This window comes from Pogona vitticeps, chromosome 7 (assembly GCF_051106095.1).
Source record: "Pogona vitticeps strain Pit_001003342236 chromosome 7, PviZW2.1, whole genome shotgun sequence".
NCBI lineage: Eukaryota > Metazoa > Chordata > Lepidosauria > Squamata > Agamidae > Pogona > Pogona vitticeps.
Window position 1 is genome coordinate 25,799,499 of NC_135789.1, and position 17,785 is coordinate 25,817,283.

General features: G+C 42.2%; 2 protein-coding genes across 13 annotated transcripts in view; one reads left to right on the top strand and one right to left on the bottom strand.

Moving 5' to 3' along the window:
- The window catches only part of LRRC75A (leucine rich repeat containing 75A), a 50,217-nt gene extending 47,248 nt beyond the window's left edge, over nucleotides 1–2,969 (top strand). The window contains exon 5 of the mRNA XM_072978438.2: nucleotides 1,692–2,969. Coding sequence (XP_072834539.2) covers nucleotides 1,692–1,823 — 132 coding nt within the window. The 3' untranslated portion in view covers nucleotides 1,824–2,969. The remainder of the gene's footprint in view (nucleotides 1–1,691) is intronic.
- AUTS2 (activator of transcription and developmental regulator AUTS2) overlaps nucleotides 1–17,785 on the bottom strand; it is a 626,497-nt gene that overhangs the window by 18,559 nt on the left and 590,153 nt on the right. For 6 of the 12 annotated variants that reach the window (XM_072978428.2, XM_072978427.2, XM_072978431.2 and 3 more), the window contains 6 exons: nucleotides 11,563–12,052; nucleotides 9,607–9,863; nucleotides 7,605–7,846; nucleotides 5,954–5,998; nucleotides 3,106–3,201; nucleotides 2,025–2,096 (listed from right to left, as the gene is read on the bottom strand). In XM_072978428.2, coding sequence (XP_072834529.2) covers nucleotides 2,025–2,096; nucleotides 3,106–3,201; nucleotides 5,954–5,998; nucleotides 7,605–7,846; nucleotides 9,607–9,863; nucleotides 11,563–12,052 — 1,202 coding nt within the window. The remainder of the gene's footprint in view (nucleotides 1–2,024; nucleotides 2,097–3,105; nucleotides 3,202–5,953; nucleotides 5,999–7,604; nucleotides 7,847–9,606; nucleotides 9,864–11,562; nucleotides 12,053–17,785) is intronic. The other 6 variants (XM_072978425.2, XM_078379422.1, XM_078379421.1 and 3 more) reach the window with 4 other exon arrangements.

The window sequence follows — 17,785 nt, forward strand, 5'->3', positions numbered from 1 at the left end:
TTCACCAGTTTAAAAGCCACACTGGAACAAATGTAGATAAAATATATTTACACAAAAATACATGGGATTCCCACCCCCCAGGAACAAAATCAATAATCTGTATATTTCATTTTCCTTTTTAGTTTTGGTTAGGTTTTCACTGGAAACTGAAATGGCAGCTCAGTTTAGCAGTTAATTTGACTTCCTACATTACATGCATACAGTTTTGAAATTAGATAAGGAAATAAAATTATATTCCTTTAAAGGAAATCATTTATTTCATGGCTGAATTAGGAAAGAAACGGGAGCTTTATTTCATTCTTGTCAAGCTGATTTTATTGCATTCATTTCAGAATTTTAAGCATCCAGTAGTACTTAGGTTTACGAACGTCTCGGTTAACATAATTTTCGGTTTACGAACAGAAATCCATTGAAAATAATGCCTCGGTTTATGGGTTTTTTTCACAGTATGAAATAAGTTTCCCCAGGATTCATTGTGCCTGAAGGTTTATAGCGTGCCCCTCCCCCCCCCGTTCCTATGGCAAACCATGTTTCGGTTTACAAATTTTTCACATTACATAATGTCCCAGAGCATGCATTAAATTTGTAAACCGAGGTACTACTGTACACTGCACTGAATTGATCTTGCTTCAACAGTCCAGGGGGGCCCATCTTTGAGGCCATCAAGCACTAGCTAATTTCTCCATTGGAAGACATATTCCTTACATTATAAACACCAGCTGAAATCAAACTCTTTAAAAACACAGGTCTGTGCCTTCCACTTAAAGAACAGAGGAGCAGACAGGAAGCTCCGCGTTAACTGGGAAGGTAGGATTTTGGAACAGTGCCCTATCTGAAAGTACTTGGGTGTCACTCTGGATTGAACCCTGACCTACAAAATACATAGTCTAAACACCAAACAGAAAGTTGCTGCAAAAAATAACATACTTAGGAAACTGGCTGGGTTAGATAAGGGTACATGCCCACAAATAATAAAAACAATAGTGTTGCCCCTATATGCTAGTGCCACGTGGTATAAATCAGCACATGCCAAACAAGTGGATGTAGCTCTTAATGAAGCATGCAGAATTATTACTGGCTGTCTGAAACCTAACCCCCACTGAATGAGTCTGTGATTTGCCTGGCATTCCCCCTCCAGAAGTGCATCAAGATACTGTATAAAATAATGAATGGATGACAGAAAGTAATAAAGAACCAAACACATCCACTTCATGAACACCAGCCCCCTTAGAGGATGGCTAAAATCAAGGAAAGGTTTTCTGTACTCATCCCACGCTCTAAATATTAAACCAGAAGAAGGAGAGCGATAGAGAGATAGAGATAGTCCACGAAAGGACTAAACAAGAGAGGGACAGCAAAATATTCCTCAAGGCAAGAAAAATGACAGTGGAAACTATGGGAGAAGATCTAGCACTGGATCAGCAAGAAGCCCAAGAGAGCTAAACTGGGAAAACTTGAAGACAGAATCCCTTATGACCTGATAGACTGCATCCCCATCGAGGAGGGCTCAGTCCCCCATAGCTTAGCCATCTGTTTAGGCAATTCCAAGATAGGCTACCAGCTAGAGGCTTTAAGGCTTTTAGGTTTTACACCATTATAAAATATGTATGTTTTTTAAAAAGCCCACATTTCAAACCAAAAATGGTCTTCTAAATGTTGTTATTATGTTGTATTATTTGTGTCATTGCCAGCTTCCGCCGCACTCAAGAGGGTTCTGGGGGCAGAAAATTCACCCCTGGGCCCGTCAAAGTGGCCTGCCCTTCTCAAGACGACTTCGGTTGACATACAGACTCCAGACTTCGTTGGAACAGGGTTGTTCTTGAATTTCCAGCTGGTTGTCACTTGCATAAAATGTCTTGGGGGCAGGATAGCCAAGAAGTTTAGAATCCCGTAGGATTGAACGTATGCTTGCCGACTTGCAAATTCATAAGCATTTCACAAGTACTCATTCATGGCCACTGGAACAAGCGGCAAGGAGATAGGCTGAATGGGATCTCTCATTTAAAGACAATTTTGGAACTTACCCTGGGATCTTTCTGCAGAAGGGTATGCGGGACAGTTCCTGGTCTTGTGGCAACATCAATTGGATTAGATGTCTACAAATAGGACACACACAGGTCGGAGCGAACATGAGACACGTACAGGCATCAGCAAACTAAAAGAAAAGTTCATTCTGCTTTGCAGTAGCTAGAGTTTTCTTTTAAAGAAAATAGATTTAAAAAAAATAATTGATAGTGATGGTGATGATATATAGTCATTGGTCAAAACCCAACAGTATGCTTTGGCAGCTGACATCAGCAAGTTGGGACCTTAATCTCTTTCCCCTTTCACTTTAATATTCAGTGATACCAAAAGCTAGCCATCTACATAGGCGAGAAGCTGAAGAATGTTGAGGCTGAAATACTACAATTATTGACAAGAACATTTTAATAAAGGAATGGCGTAACCCTTTCTGCTTAAAGAACAGTAAAAAAAATGGAGGACCATATGCCGCTTAGGTGGAAAGTTAAGATTTCTGAGATTTAGCAAAATGGATGCATTTCTTTCTGCTTAATATATCTACAGTTACACCAAGTACAGAGTTAGCTTCTTTTTAACTCAGGTAAATTCTTCACACTGTCAGTTTCGGGTGGGCTACATCTGGACGACCATCCCTCCCGTTGTACTGTGTAAACAGATCTGGGATTAATGACAGGTGGTACATGTTGACTGTCATGTGCCTGAGAGGCAGTGAATCAAGGCTGGTGTGGACACCATAGGGCTACTCGTAGTAAACCTAGAAAAAGTTTAGGGCTGCAAAGGGAGCCGCAGAAAGGAGAGAGACTCACAGATTCTGACAAGAGCAGGACCCAGTGGAAATACACCACTGCATCCTGGCCAGCACGACTATCATCATCATCATCACCACCACCACTTAGTCATATTTATATTCCACCTTTCTTCCAATCAATTTAAGGCAGTGTACCTGGCTCGCTGGCCCTTCACTTTATTCTCAACATGCCTACACAGGTAACTCAAGCTAATAGACCATTATTGGCCCAATGCCATTCAGCTGTTACTGAAACCACCTCTTTGATGCCCACACCCACTAGAGTTTCAGATTACCTTAGGTTGAAATGCTCCTTGAAGTGAGCCAAAAGGACCGGTTGGTGGAATCATAGGAGGGATCCCTGATACGGCTGGAGGATAGGAGTGGAATAACTGCGGGAGAACGGAGAGAAACATTTGTCAAGGTTCCCACCTAGCTGTCTAAATGCATGTCCTACCAATTTGAAGGGGGAAAAAAAGTACCATGAAAGAGAGGTGGAATTACGCAACTGTGTTAATTGTACAAGAGGTTGGATAGCTCAGTGGGTTAGGAAACAACCTGTAGAGCCAGAGGTTGGGGGTTCGATTCCCCACTGTGCCTCCTGTAAGAAAGAGCCAGCCTGGGTAGCCTTGGGCAAACTGCACAGTTCCAGGATGCCCTCCAGAAAAAAGGAATTGGAAACCACCTCTGAGTACTCTACAGATACTCTACAAAACCATAAAAACAGTTGCCTGTGTCAGAATCGACTTGACACAATTATTATTCAATGATTATTGATTATACAATTCATATAGTCACCGCCATTAATCCCTTGATGTCCCAATTGTTTAATCTCACCATGGATCACTCACAGTTGCAACGAATGGACAACAGAGAATAAATAGACTAATTCGACAAAAACACAGTGATGACAATGAAGAACAGATATATCCATAAAACGCAAGAGAACAAGATGGAGTGTGAGGGGAGAATTGCGTAGTCAAGAACAATGAGGACCAGTGTGGGGTAGCACATGGATGGTTTTAAAGAAGGTAGGGAAGTGTGTGGTGTTGGATTACAGTAACCATGGGAGCAATGGGGAAAATGGTACAGAATCAAGGTGTAATTGTCAATTACATTAGTTGCAGGGTTTCCAAAATTTTATGCAATGCCAACAGATCTACAAAGTTTCAATCTGGAGTCTTCCCATCACCCTAAAAACGCAAGGTTACTGAATGTGAGCAACATATATTGTCATTTCCTAGCTGTATGCATGATCTAAAAAGAAAAGACCATGCTTTTCTGTTTGCAGCAATTTTTTTGCATATGAAATCTTGGGAGGATTCAACGAGCATTGTTGACAGCATTGCTCATGTTGGTTTATATTCATACAATCAGTTGAGTGTACCGTCAACCTCATCTCCACTGTACAAGCAAATCCAGATGTGGCTGACACGTCCAGGCTCCTAAGCAGAAGTGAACGTGGTATTTTGTAGGATGCCTATTAAACATCACCCGTTGTTTGCTGTGTACAGTTACAACTTGGTTTTTTGCTTGTTAATGTTTAAATAAATGTATTTCCTAGCCTCCTCTGACAGCAGAAACATAAGTTTGCTCTTGGTAGATTAACTGCTGTGCTTCCCCGATCTTCAAAATTACTTGCACAACTGTAAAGTGCTTTGCCTTGTGCTTAGCCGACATTGTATGCTTTCTTGGCATTAAAACACAAAACATTATTCAGGGTCATTTCAAGAGAAATGTGTTCTAGTCTGCCCAGTTTATCTTAGGGATGAATGACAGGAAATAGAATAGGTTTTCAGGAGACCCAATAGATCAAAATCATATTCTGGGGAAAAGAACTAAAAAAACGGCTCAATCAGCTGCTTCTGACATGGGAAAATCTCCACTTCTTCAGTGGACACCATGCATTCTACGTCAAAGCCCTGACAGGTTTATAATGGGCTAGAAATAGCAACGCCAACTCTTAAGTAGATGAAGGGTGTTTGTAGCATCTTAAAGATTAATAGGGTTTTTTTGGCATAAACTTTTGTGGATTGCAGACGTATCTGAAGAAATCTGCTACTACACCAAAACATCATAACGGATAAAAACTTGTCAGCCTTTAAATCATCACAAGATTCTTCTTTTTGCTGAAACAGACCAACACGGCTATCCATCTGGAAAGGTCAATTCTAAAGACACTCAACCACTAGGAATGGAATTTTCATAACTCTAGACCAACGTTTGTCAACCCAGGGTCTCCAGATTTTCTTGGATTGCCTCTCCCTGAAGTCTTGGCCAACACAGGTAGTGGTGAAGGCTTCTGGGAGTTTGAATCTAAGAACAAGGTTGGGAACCATTCTTCTAGACTTCCAATGCTAGAGTCCCCTAAAATCCTACAAAGCAGACACCTGGGACTTCTTTCTGCTTCCATTCACTCCATGCAGCTCATACTCCAATAAGGAATTATTAAACTTTTGTAAAATTATCTCTCCCTGTAATTTCTGTAACATATTTCTAGTCTCCTTGCCTTCCGACAAGGCAGGCCTGCACATACAAACGGAACAAGTAGAGAACTGACCAAATGCAAAGAAGAATGCCAAAAATCTATCTACTGCTTCAAATGTTGAAACAACATAGCCACCACCCTAATTTGGAACAATTTGCACAATTTACAAATTTGTGAAATCCTTCCTCAAAAAATCCCAACCAAACAGGCTTTTGGCAACCGACCTTACTTCCTCCAGAAAGGGCCTTTCACAGGGTGTATGATCGATTCTCTTTCCCTGCGTAGTTTAAAACTGTGTTTTAACTTTTGCCTACTTCTACTTGGCCAGCTGCATTTGTCCTGTTCAATTGTTAGCTGCCTTGAATCCCACACTTATGAAGATGGTGGGATATTAATCAATTTTTTTAAAATAAATCAATTCCCAACCTCCTGATCTCAGAGGAAAAGAATATTTCGTTTCTTAAAACAGGAGCAGACGCTGCATCTTCAACAAGCCGATAAAGCCGCAGCTAAGCAATTGACAATACAGAGGGTGGATGGACAGGAATGAATGAAAGACAAAACGGGGATGTTCTGATGCTTCTTGAGCAATCTTAGCCCATCAAAAAAAAAAAAAAGAATGCAGTAAGTTTTTTTTTAAATAATTTAAAACTCACACTGTGACGGTAGAAAGGGTCAACTTTCGTAGGGTATTTGTCAAACTGCAAAAAGGATCAAAACAAAAGCTCATTATGTGGCTTCGGAGATCACATGCTTAGACTTGGCATACGGCTTGAGAAACCTATTTAAAATTCTAGCGATCAGTGGAAAAGGTAACTTTGAAGAGAGAGAGAAGAGCAGCAGTTGAAAAGAAAAAGGAATCAGAACTGATTTAGGTAATAGTGTTTTCAGATATGAAATAAGTGCAACCTACAATATATCTTGTCTCTTAATCTGAATGTTCAGGGTTTCAGTCAACATTCTTTCCTACCACCTTCAGCATTAAGGATGGGAGTTTGGGATTTCTTGGACTACGAATCTCACAGTTCCTCCATGTGGGTCATCTATCTTACCAACATCTTCTAGAAGCCCAAAGGTGTCATAGGTAAAGGTCCCCCCTGACATTTAGTTGTTTTATTTCTCCCGGAGCTGTAAGGTGGGGATTTTTATTGATTGATTGATTCATTCGGCTTTTGCCCCATCGATCTAGACTCTTTGTTTTAAGGGCTGTCGAAAGCAACCCCCCACTTAAAAATAACTTCTGTTTTAAGGGGTGTTTCGTTTAGAAGCAAATGTTTTAATTAAATAAAGTCTTGCCCGTCAACAGGTGGCATTTTTGCAACAGACTGAGTAGACACAGACCAACAGGCCACTGTCTTCTGTAACATAGAGGTACTGAATTTCTATTTAAATTACAGTTCTTGCTTCCAAATCAGAATTTGCACATTGGATGAAAATCTTTGATGCAAATGGATGTCCTTTTTGTCTGATGCTTCCTCCGCTTTTAAGGAGAATGATGAATAGGTCACCCAAGATGCACAGGCACTTCCTTACCTCACCTAGACTCTATGCAATAAGGATGTGTGGTTTCTTTTTAATTTTTTTTTTTTTGTGGTGGAGGGAGATTCCATCTCACAAAGCCACACAAACACAGAGTTTTTGTTGGGAGTTCCAGCCCACAAAGCCACACAAACACAGAGACGCCTACGTTTTGCTCACCTGACCAGGAGGGCCTAGCTCCAAGGTTGCATGGCCTAGCTCCAGCCTGGCTTCCTGTTGTGAACATGCCAAAAAAAGGAAGTGGCCGCCCTCTATAGAGCCTAAAGGGGAGCAAGCCTATGACTTTCAGGAAGCACCACAGCAACTTTTTTATATATGCAGAACAGGAACGAAGGCTGGAACTAGGCCATGCAGTCTCAGAGTGAGCCCAGGTGAGCCAAAGGTACGTCTGTAGGTTGGAGCTCCTAGAAAGATGCACCGGGAGTTCTTGGAGAATTGTGGGTGTGGGAGTCCAAACAAACAAAAACACCACATGGCACAATTCCATGCACTTACACAGCATGGTTCCATTCAATGCTATATGTAGTTTGGTATGTGGGGTTCTCTACTAGAGAGCATTTGTGCACTCCCCTGACCTACAGCAGGGAATGCTAAAGGCCTCACTAAAACTACAGTTAAGGTAGTATCAAATAGCTACAACTGTGTAAATGTCAAGGCAAAGCAAAAAACACAATGCCTTCTTTTCCAAATTCCTCCAACCCTTTTCCGACGTCCAGTCACCAGAATAAACTTTGCAACAAACGAGCGTGGCGCTCTACTTATCCTCACATTTCTGCCTGGGTTACGCACCATAGGAGGTGCCGGCGTTGGCATGATGGCAGTAGGCGGGATCGCGTGGGGGAAAGGGGTGAAGGTGTGCTGGTGCGTATGCTGATGGGTGTGCTGGTGCTGGTGCTGATGCTGGTGGAACTCTGTCCTCAGATAGGGCGGTGGGCCCAGCGAGGCACCCCGGTCAGCACTCTGGGAAGCCAGGAATCGGGTATTCAGCTCCTGGCGCAGAAGATCTTGCTCTGAAAACCAAGGTGACAACAATATAAGCCCGTGTGCCTCTCATTCACTCCCTGCTCAATCCTACCAATAGGCTGAGTCACATAACAAGTTATTGGAAAATCCTTGAGAATTCGGGCTACGTAATTGCATTCACAATTTTGCTCTGTTCGCACAAAAGGAAGTCTACTTCCTGTTTTTTGTCAAGAGCACCACAAAATGTTACTCGGTGTGGTGTAGTCCATAAAGTGAAGGACCAGCACTCAGATCTGGGTTTGATCTTGGCCACCGAAACCTGCTTGGTGTTGTTGTTGTTAAAACACTCCTTAAATATCTCACAGTCATAGGCTGGTTCAGGACTGACAGTACACAACACACATGTAAGACAATGCAAAATCAAATACATTCTCCCTATTAGGCAGAGGTCACAGCTCTTTTCTGCTGTCTGATATTCCTTTCTGAAAGCAAAAAATGTCCTTTGGCTGCCAGAATCCTCTTCTACTGTGGAATCTCAGATATATTCCAAGAGACCAATCAGCTAGAAGTGCTATTTTGTGGGTTAAATCTTGTCAACCGAAGAGCCAAGAGAGGAGGAGGAGGAGAAAAGGTGGAGGAGACACATTAGGGCAAAGAAGGAGCTGCATTATGCCAAATTCAAACATCTTCCAGTCCAGGGACACATATGCTGTTCAATAACTGCACTCCTATTTTGCACAAATTTCATGGTCTTTGCACTACATCATTTTGCTCAATTCACACAACAAGTGCAATTCATGTCTTTTGTCAAGAGCACTACAAAGTGTCTTGCCCTCTTGTGCAATGAGAACAAAAAAATTTTGGCTTGTCATCCTTGGATGTCAGGATAACACAAGCAAGAATGTCTTCTTTCCCAAGTGACAGCTTTCACTTGGCTTCTTCTGTCTAAAAAAAGATTAACGGTATGCAGACAGATTTTTTTTAAAAATCCCTCACTTTGCTTGCCTCATTTTTGTGCTCAGGAACAAGAAGCTGCTATTTCTCTCCCCCCCCCTTGTCCGTGGTCTGAAGAATGAGTTCTTTGTGAACAACCCAAGAATAGTTTTTGCATAAATCACTCAAAAATACAACTGCTGCTGCTTTCCTTCACAGATTTGCAAGAAATCTAAATGAACTGTCTGAACAATTACCAAGGACTTCTCAGCCTGTGGGATATGTGCCAATGGAAAGGACACTAATTTTGCACAGAGACATTGTGCAAATTTCTGAAATGTCAACACGAAAAGCAACTCTTTGTCTCTTTCCTCACTGGAGGTGAGGAATCTTGCACTGATAATTCCTTGCTGCCTCATTTTATTTAGAGAGCCTATACTGATGAAAAAAAGAAATTTAGAATTATTGAGTCGGAAGAGGCCTATAAGACCATCGAGTCCAACCCCTTGCTCAATGCAAGAACCTAAGTCAAAGCAGATGTCACAGGCAGTTGCCCAATTTTCTCTTGAATGCCTCCAGCGTTGGAGGGTTCAGCTCCTGCCAAGGTCTTTGGTTCCATTGTTGTACTGCTCTAACAATTAAGAAATTTTTACCGATATTCAACCAAAATCTGGCTTCCTTCAGTGTGAGCCCATTATGACATGTCCTGCTCTCTGGCATGATCGAGAACAGATCCTGCCCTTCCTCTGTAGGACTACTTTTCAATGATAAACCACTTCTGAATCCTCACTACCTTGAAAACCCTGGAAAGGGTCATCATAAGTGGGAATCAACTTGATGGCACATTATTATTATTATCTGTTTTGATACTTACCTGAGTAGGCACTCCCAGTAGGATGACCTGGAACCTGTAGTGTTCCTGATGTCAGCGGAGGAGGAGGGGGCAAGGCCGTGGGAGGGGCAAACATATTGGGGTGATGCGAGTGTGCAGCAGGTTGGAGGTTGGGTGTAAAGGTATGAAGTGGGTTAGAGCTGGGTAAAGAGATGGAGAACGGTGATGCTGGGGGATGGCGGGGTATGTGGGGAGGTGGAGGGGCCTGAGTCTTGGCGGGGGTGCTGCTTCTGCTGCTGCTGTTCAGGAAAACAAAAGAGGGAGAGAACACGCATTAAGCATCACAGACATGGCACACCAAATACCGTATTTTTCTGTGTATAAGACACCCCCATGTATAAGATGCCCCCACTTTTCTAACCCAAAAGTAAGAAATCTAAGTGGGACTTAGCAAGTGTAGGGGGGAAAGGGATCAAAGCCCTGCAGGATCACTTTGATCCCTGCTTTCCCCTCCACTTGTTTTTGTTCTCTCCTCAGCTTACTTCCGTTTATAAGACAACCTTCAATTTTTATTCTAAAGATTTTAGACAAAAATATAGTCTTATAAACGGAAAAATATGGTATTTCTTCACTGAATAACTGGGGGGGGGGGAAGTGTGGCCTCTGAGGCCACAGACCATGCTCCACCCACTGGCTAATTTACAGGGGGGGGGGGAATCATTTTTGGCTGCACCATTTTGTTTGCTGACCTCCCGTTTACACCTTCCAGGAAACCAAAAATGGTTTCTAACCTGTTTGCGATTTCTTGTCTAAAAATAAAATTAGAAAACTGAAGCTTTTTTGAAACTCTTTGGGGAAAAAAAAAGATTCGGAAGGCACAGAGTCCCTACATGGAAGTGAACAAGCAGATACTTAAGGCGTCTCATGGCCAAAAAATGAGGCAAAATGGGGCTGTTTCTCCTGACCCCAAAGTCCCAGACTTTTGAGTGAGCAGCAAAAGAGGGATCCGAGTTATTTTGCATGTTAATTCTTCCTTGTGCATGAACAAACCCCTTTTCTATGTTGGGTATTCCAGAGTTCCAGCCCTATGGAAGAATACTACATTCTCAATACAAGTTATGTTTAGTTGATCTCCAGTTCAAGTCCCCCCCCCAGCACACATTTAAACTTAAATCTAATTATTAATCCCAAGTACACCTGGCAGGAGCTAACAGACACATATGTCCAAGCCTTGACATCTATTAGGGCCCTCTGTATCTCATGAGGGGGAGAAACAATTTTCAGGGAACAGAGTCTTCTCTGCTGTGGCAACGTTCTTCCTGCGCAGACATGATCAGTGCCATTTTTTCCTCACTTTAGTGTTACCTTAGCTCCTCACTGAAGCTTATAGAGACTGTGGCTTGATCTAATAGTGGAATTCTGCTACCGCGCACATAGTTTTACATTGTGTTAAGGCTTAATTTTTTTAAAAGAACTGTATACAGTGATGCCTCACAAGATGAATGCCTCACGCAATGAAAAACTCGCAAGACGAAAGCATTTTGCAATTTTTTTGGTGACTCGCAAGATGACATTTTTCTATGGCCGTGCTTGGCAAGACAATTCCCCCCCCCCCTTTCTGGTTTGTTTTAAATCACACAACTGTTAGTACCGCGCTTGGCAAGATGAAATTTTCGCAATACGACATGACTTGTGGAACGAATTAATTTCATCTTGCGAGGCATCACTGTATTGCTTTTTAATCTGTATATGGAGATTTTCCAATATAAAGTGAGATATAACTGAATTCTAAATAAAATAAAGACACCAGGGTAGACCTATTGAATCACTGCGATTTATGCCAAGTGCTGACTTTCATCTCAATAGCTGAATCACTAAATCGATTCCCATTTAGGATCAGTTTGGAGACATAGGTCCCTTTTTTTTTCCTTGAAAGGTCAACACCTCTGTCTTTACAACACACCCGATGCTTGAAAAAATACGCAACAAGAGCCTCACCTCAAGCTGTTGAGGCTTAAACTGCTGCTATTGTATGCTGATAATTGTTGTGCAAGGCTATGAGAGGGCGGGTGCAGATGGGCACCTGGTGGGGTTTGGCGCACAGGCTCTCCGGGAGAAGGCAAGTGTGCTGGGTGCTGTCTTTGAGGAGGAGCTCCAGGGATCCGGGTGGCCACTTCAGAGTTCTCTGATTTCTGTGGGGCTTCGGGGTGTGAGGAACGAGAAGGTTCTGTGGTGCTCTGAATTGCCGGTGGCTTTGGAGAAGGTGCCTCTGTTGGTGGCTCCGAATGGGGTTGTATGAAAGGCTGAGAAACCTGAGGACAAAGGTTTTGAGGCACAACAGGGTCAAATAATGGACCTTGACTGCCGTCTGGGTTTAAGTCCTGGCTCTTCTCTTGACTCCGTTCTAGACCAGATATTTTGGGGACAGTCAATGGCCTGGCATCCTGGTCTTCATTTTCTGTCAGTGTACCAACCCCTAAGTCTGTATCTGGAAACAAGCAAAGCAGACACAAAAAAAAGATGATGGCTTACGTATCAAATATCCAAATAAAAATGAAGATACGCCCCAAACACACGGTTAATACAACTGACTTGGCCAACTCTTAACGTCATGACAGTTTACCTGAGAGTATCTAGTCTTGTTCCTGTAGTTCATAATAAACCACTTTTGTGACAGACATAAAAGAGGGTTTTGGTGAGAAAATGCAGGGTATACAAACAGACGGTCGGAAAGCTGAGCGGCAGAAGGACCTCAGGAAGATAAGCTCAGTAACCGAGAGCTAGGAGAGACAACGGCTAGAGAAGGTGTGGCTCTTGAGATCACTTTGGACTGCAGTTCCTATCATCCCTCATCCTGGCTAGGAATGATGGGAGGTGCAACCCAACATCTCAAGTGCACAAATGCCCCAAACCTCAGTAAGAAGAAGGTTAAGCAAAAGACTGAAAAAGGAAGAGAAAGGAAGGTGAGGAAAGAGGGGTGACCACCAGAGAGGCAGAAGAAGCTTAGAAAGGCGAATTCGCTGAAAGAGACGCTTACACCTGTGGGAAAACCTAATAGGCTATAAGAATAGGACAGGCTATACGTTAAATTACAGAGAGGAGAGCTAGAGGAAGTCAAGGACACACGCACAAAAAAGGAAAGAGGGTGTCTGTGAGGAAACAGAGTGTGACAGAGAGGGCTCTCTAAAGTAGAGGGCATCTGAAAGGAAGGGCCTCCAAAGAGTGTCATTCTCTCCTAGGACCCAAGGTCATGAGATGCTACGGAGGAGGAGGAGGAAATGGGCAGGAGGGGGGAAATCTGTGGACGTCTGGGAACTGCCAGTGAGAGCAGGAAACAAGAGAAAGGAAAACCTATATGCCTGCAGGGGACAACAAAGAAAAATCACCTGCGCAGGGCTTTTCACCACAATAATAACATGACACAAAAGACAAATGCATGTAAAAGTTGGCAAGCATCCAAGCAAAAGCAGAGTCCTGCTGGGTTAAACGCAAAGGCGTCTCTGGTTCAGCATCCTGTTCTTACAGTGGCCCACTCCATGCCCAGATGGGAAGCCCAGAAGAAACCAACATTGGGGGGGGGGCAACAACACAATGACATCCCAGCAATGAAGGTACAGGTACCAATGAAGGTACTTTTATTGAATTTATACCCCGCCCCTCTAGACAAAGTCCCAGTACTCAGGCTCATACCCACTGCTCCACTGGAGGCAATACATGGTTGATATAACTCACAGGGCAGAATACTTGAAGCACAGGAAAATGAGGTAGCAATGCTACTGTAGGACAGTATCAAGGGTTACCACATCGCCTTATACAGCAATGCTGTATCTGATGAAAGGGGAAGGAAGCAATGAAATCTAAACAAACTGATGTTTGAGCTTCCCGAGAACTATGACTCAGGTTCGTTCAACAACAGAGGAGGAATTAGAATATTTGGACTTCAGAAAGTAATGTCTGAAATTCCATACATAGCAGTCCAGGCTACCTCCCCTCTTTCTCGCCCTTAAAAACAGCAAAACAAAAAAAGCAATCAGACTTAACTTTTTTCATTCCAGTTCGAACCCCTGATGACCTATATTTCTTATGTCTCTGATCAGTCTGATGGTCTCTCCGATACGTGCCACCTGCCTCCCCACGTTCTCATCACTATTAAAGCCTTCCTTCTATATGAGATAAGCCGGCAAGTATCTTGAAACAGAAATCCACATAACCTAATGAGCCAAACGAATTCAGGTAGACAACCCTAGAGATCACCAGAAAACTAACCTCCAACACTAGTAGTAGACCAATGCTTTGCTTCAAAGAGAAGCTCCAGAAAACAGAAACCTCAACAAAGGTTGCGGGAGAATGGCTTTTCTGGGGCAGCATTCTGCATCAACGTTAGAACGTCTGGTTTAACGATCAAAAACTATACAAAGAGAAAGTAGTTGGCCTTGAAATAGCCCATCAGCTGAGCAATAGACTATACAGGTTTGGACACCTGCAAAAATACATGTCCTTTCTTGCTGTAGTGAGCTATACAGGGTACGTCTATTAGATTCATCCATAAATTGGCATAAGGAAATTATCCACTATTCCATGCCTTTTGTCCTGTTCTGAGGTGATGTACAGAAAACTAACATTCAACACACTTAACACACATTCAAGAACAATGCACTCATCATTCATGATCGATTCAATTTTGCTGACATAAGTCAGGCCTTGAAAATCTTCCTTTTTTGGACGGCATCTCTGAGGATCCCCTGTTGAGCTTGGCCAGAAGACATGTCTTCAAACGGCGGCAACCCGTTAACGGTAGACAAGGCTTCCATGATTAAGTACAGTCTTCTATCGCACCGCTTCTCCCTGCTATTCTTTTTAAAGTTCTTTTTTTAAAAAAAAAAGTGAAATCAATTTTGGAAAAGCATCCTCGTTATGTTCCTGTCAGTTGAAACGAACAGATAATGCCTGGGCTCGCAACTCTTCTCGGTTGCCAAACTCCATAAAGACAAAGGGAAGGAAAACACTATGTTTGTTTTAGTCAAATTAGCTTTATAAATGTGGAGGTGGAGAGATGACAAGAGGCTGACAGGCCTCACAGATCTTCCACTTTACGCCTGTCATTTTGGGTAAACGCTTGTTACCATCATAGAAGGCTGTAACAACCTCAGCTGGAGATCAGTTCCATTTTATAGGCCTCAGTGGGACAGGAAGCCTCTTATTACAGAAGATCTTCATAAGGGGGGGGGGCAGAGCTGGCAGCTTCAAACATTCCTTCGCAACAAATTGAATCTTATTAAAAAACAGCTGAATTGGCTCCGACACAAGTCCCCAAGTAATGGAGGAAAAGTGCATGTCTAAAAGTAATCATAACATCCTCTTATATTGGCACCATGGTGAATCTAGGTTTGTATCTTTTCCTCCAGCTCCAATGGAAAAGGCAAAAAAACAAAACAAAAACAAAAACAAAAAAATAACATAGCTCCTTAAACTACTTACACCCCTTTCTTGAGTTCTTTTATTTCCCCCCCCCCCCTAGAACCGTGTTCTGGCAGTATTTGTTAGAGATTAAAAAGAATTTCACCAGATTAGAGACTCTTTCAACAATAGCCTGGCTGTGTATCTAGGGTCTTGGTGTAAAAAGAAATTTACTTAAACTCAAGAATTGGCACATGAATGCGGCTTATGGTGTATTTTGGAGAAATAAAGCATACAGCATATTTGTAAATGAAGGCCACATTTTGTTTTCTGATGAATGATTATAAACAAACAAACAAACAAAGCAAAACACCAAACATCTAAACCCACGCTAATTTGCAACATGTGGTGTGCGCATCAAGCTCATGATACAATAATTAGACATCTTTCAGATCTGAGTCCAACAGGACTCATAATTGCGCTGGCCCACTATGGCCGCTATCTCTCAAACTCGTATAGAAACACGGACAAGAAGAATATGCAGGTAAGATTGGAGATACACAGAGACAGACTGAAAGAAAGCAGCTGAGATGTTTTCATAGAACTAACGTCCGCTCAAGGACAGGTGGATTGTTGTGAAGGAATGCCGAATCTCTCTATAAAAGCAGGTCTAAAGGCCAAGAAAAATTCAGTTTGGTCCCATTTGCCACCCTTTGGCTGTCCAATGGGATAGCCTGCTTGCCCTTTCATGCAATTGGAAAATGTATAAGGCAAGCATGCAGAAAGCAAAAGTCTGATACTGTTCACCTTATGGCCACCGGGAGCCAAGTCCAAGCTTGCAAGATGGGTTTGGTCTTCTTTGTTTGCTCATTTGTTTCCACTCCATGCAAAGATCTACCTGTCCATTCCAGGTGCAAACGGCATATAACGAGAAACAGAAAACTCTTGTTTCTTTCAAGTACTAGAACTGAACAGAATACAAGAGTTTCCCCATTGCAGGTTGGCACATACATATGCTTACAGAGGCATAGATTTCAGGATTTAGAATTAAGACTAGGAAGAAAGAGTTTGATTAGCTCAGTGGCTTGGGTCTCTGGATGCTGGGAGTTCGATTCCCCACAGGGCCTCCTTGAGAGGGGTTGGACTGGATGATCTAGAGGGTCCCTTCCAACTCCGCAGTTCAAAGGTGGATAAAAGTGGGGATGGTTTTATCACAAAATGGTCTATTACATATGTTTGATTGTTACGTGCTGTCAGGTTGCCTCTGACTTATAGCAACCCTAAATAGTTTTCAAGACATATGAGATATTTAAGGAGTGGTTTTTATCAACTCTACCTACATCTCAGTGAGTTGCCATGGTCACATGACTCTCACTCCATCACTCAGGTGGATACCACACTGACCCTCAGTTTATTTGTTGACATACCGTAAAAATTACCCTATCAGCAAACCTGTCTACTCTGCACCCAATCCTGATTGGAAGCAGCTGAATTCCATGCTCCACTTTCATCAGAGACAGAATAAAGACAGAGAGACTTCCAGAAATATACTGTTTTTTTTTTCCTACTACACTGGCTTTTTAATTTTATTTTCTATAATTCATGCTTTATTGTAAACTAGATTAAATTATCTTGGACCATCCAGGATAACTGCAACAACAACTTTATTGCTTATGACTAAAGGCCTTTACAATAGACAATGTAAAATTTCCAATTTAAACAGGTAATCATAATAGCTCACTGAGATGCTTATCAACAGCCTGGCCATAACATCCTTTAAAACAAATATCCAGACTCGCTGACCCTAACTGATAGCAATCAGATAACGTTGTGGTCCTTAAGAAGACAAGAGCATCGCTTTCTGGTTGCCAGTGCAAGTTCTACCAAGCATACATGATAAATAACGGATTAACCATGAGCAATCTTGCTTGCTCACAGGTACGACTGAATGTTAGGTGACCAAATATGGATCACCAAATGTTAGGTGACCAAATATGGACACCAAGTTAGGTGTCTTTATATGGATCTAGGATCCATATAAAGAGAACAGAACAATAACTGATGAACTATATCTTCAATCCTGGTTAAGTCCTAGGAAATCTGGATGAATGCCACTCTTCAAACACAAAAGAGAAAATCAGCACAAGGCAAAACAAATGTCCTTTCTGGAAGAGCCCGGGGACTTAACAGCCTTTTTGTGGGCTTGGCGAGCTGGAATTTCTGGGCTCCCCTAGGATTAAACACACGCATTTTGCTTGCACGTGTGCTTTGTCACTGAGATTTTGTATTTGAACACATCAGGCAGCCCAAGATTTTAGGAAAGAGATTAATACCAAGGTTCACAATAGGCACATCCAACATAAGGCTCAGATGCTCTTTACTCCTTCGGGATAGGAAATGAGATTATAAATCTCCGAGTGAGCTGAAAATGATGCATGGAAACAAAATCTATGAGCATTGCCCGCTGACATCTTGAGAGTTTCTACTGCAATTCAAACAACCAACTGCCTCCCATCAATTACAATTGTTGCTTTTTTTAAAAAACACAAGTTTTTAGCAAAGTTCTGCTCTAGGAAAATCTGATTCCCTAGGGAGCAAATCCCTCCAAGAACATAATACCTTATGTTGTTGTTGTTTTTCTTGTATCCGCTCAGCTGTCATTTAGGATAATAAGAGTAGTTTGCATTTGATGAATAGCATGAGTAGTATTAAGCTTCCAACTCTGTGATGTTTATGGAAGCAGAGGCTGGAAGGAAGGATAGAAACCAGCTTAGTTTTGGACTGATGTATATTTTAAACAGCTGGTTTCCAATCCTCACAGGCC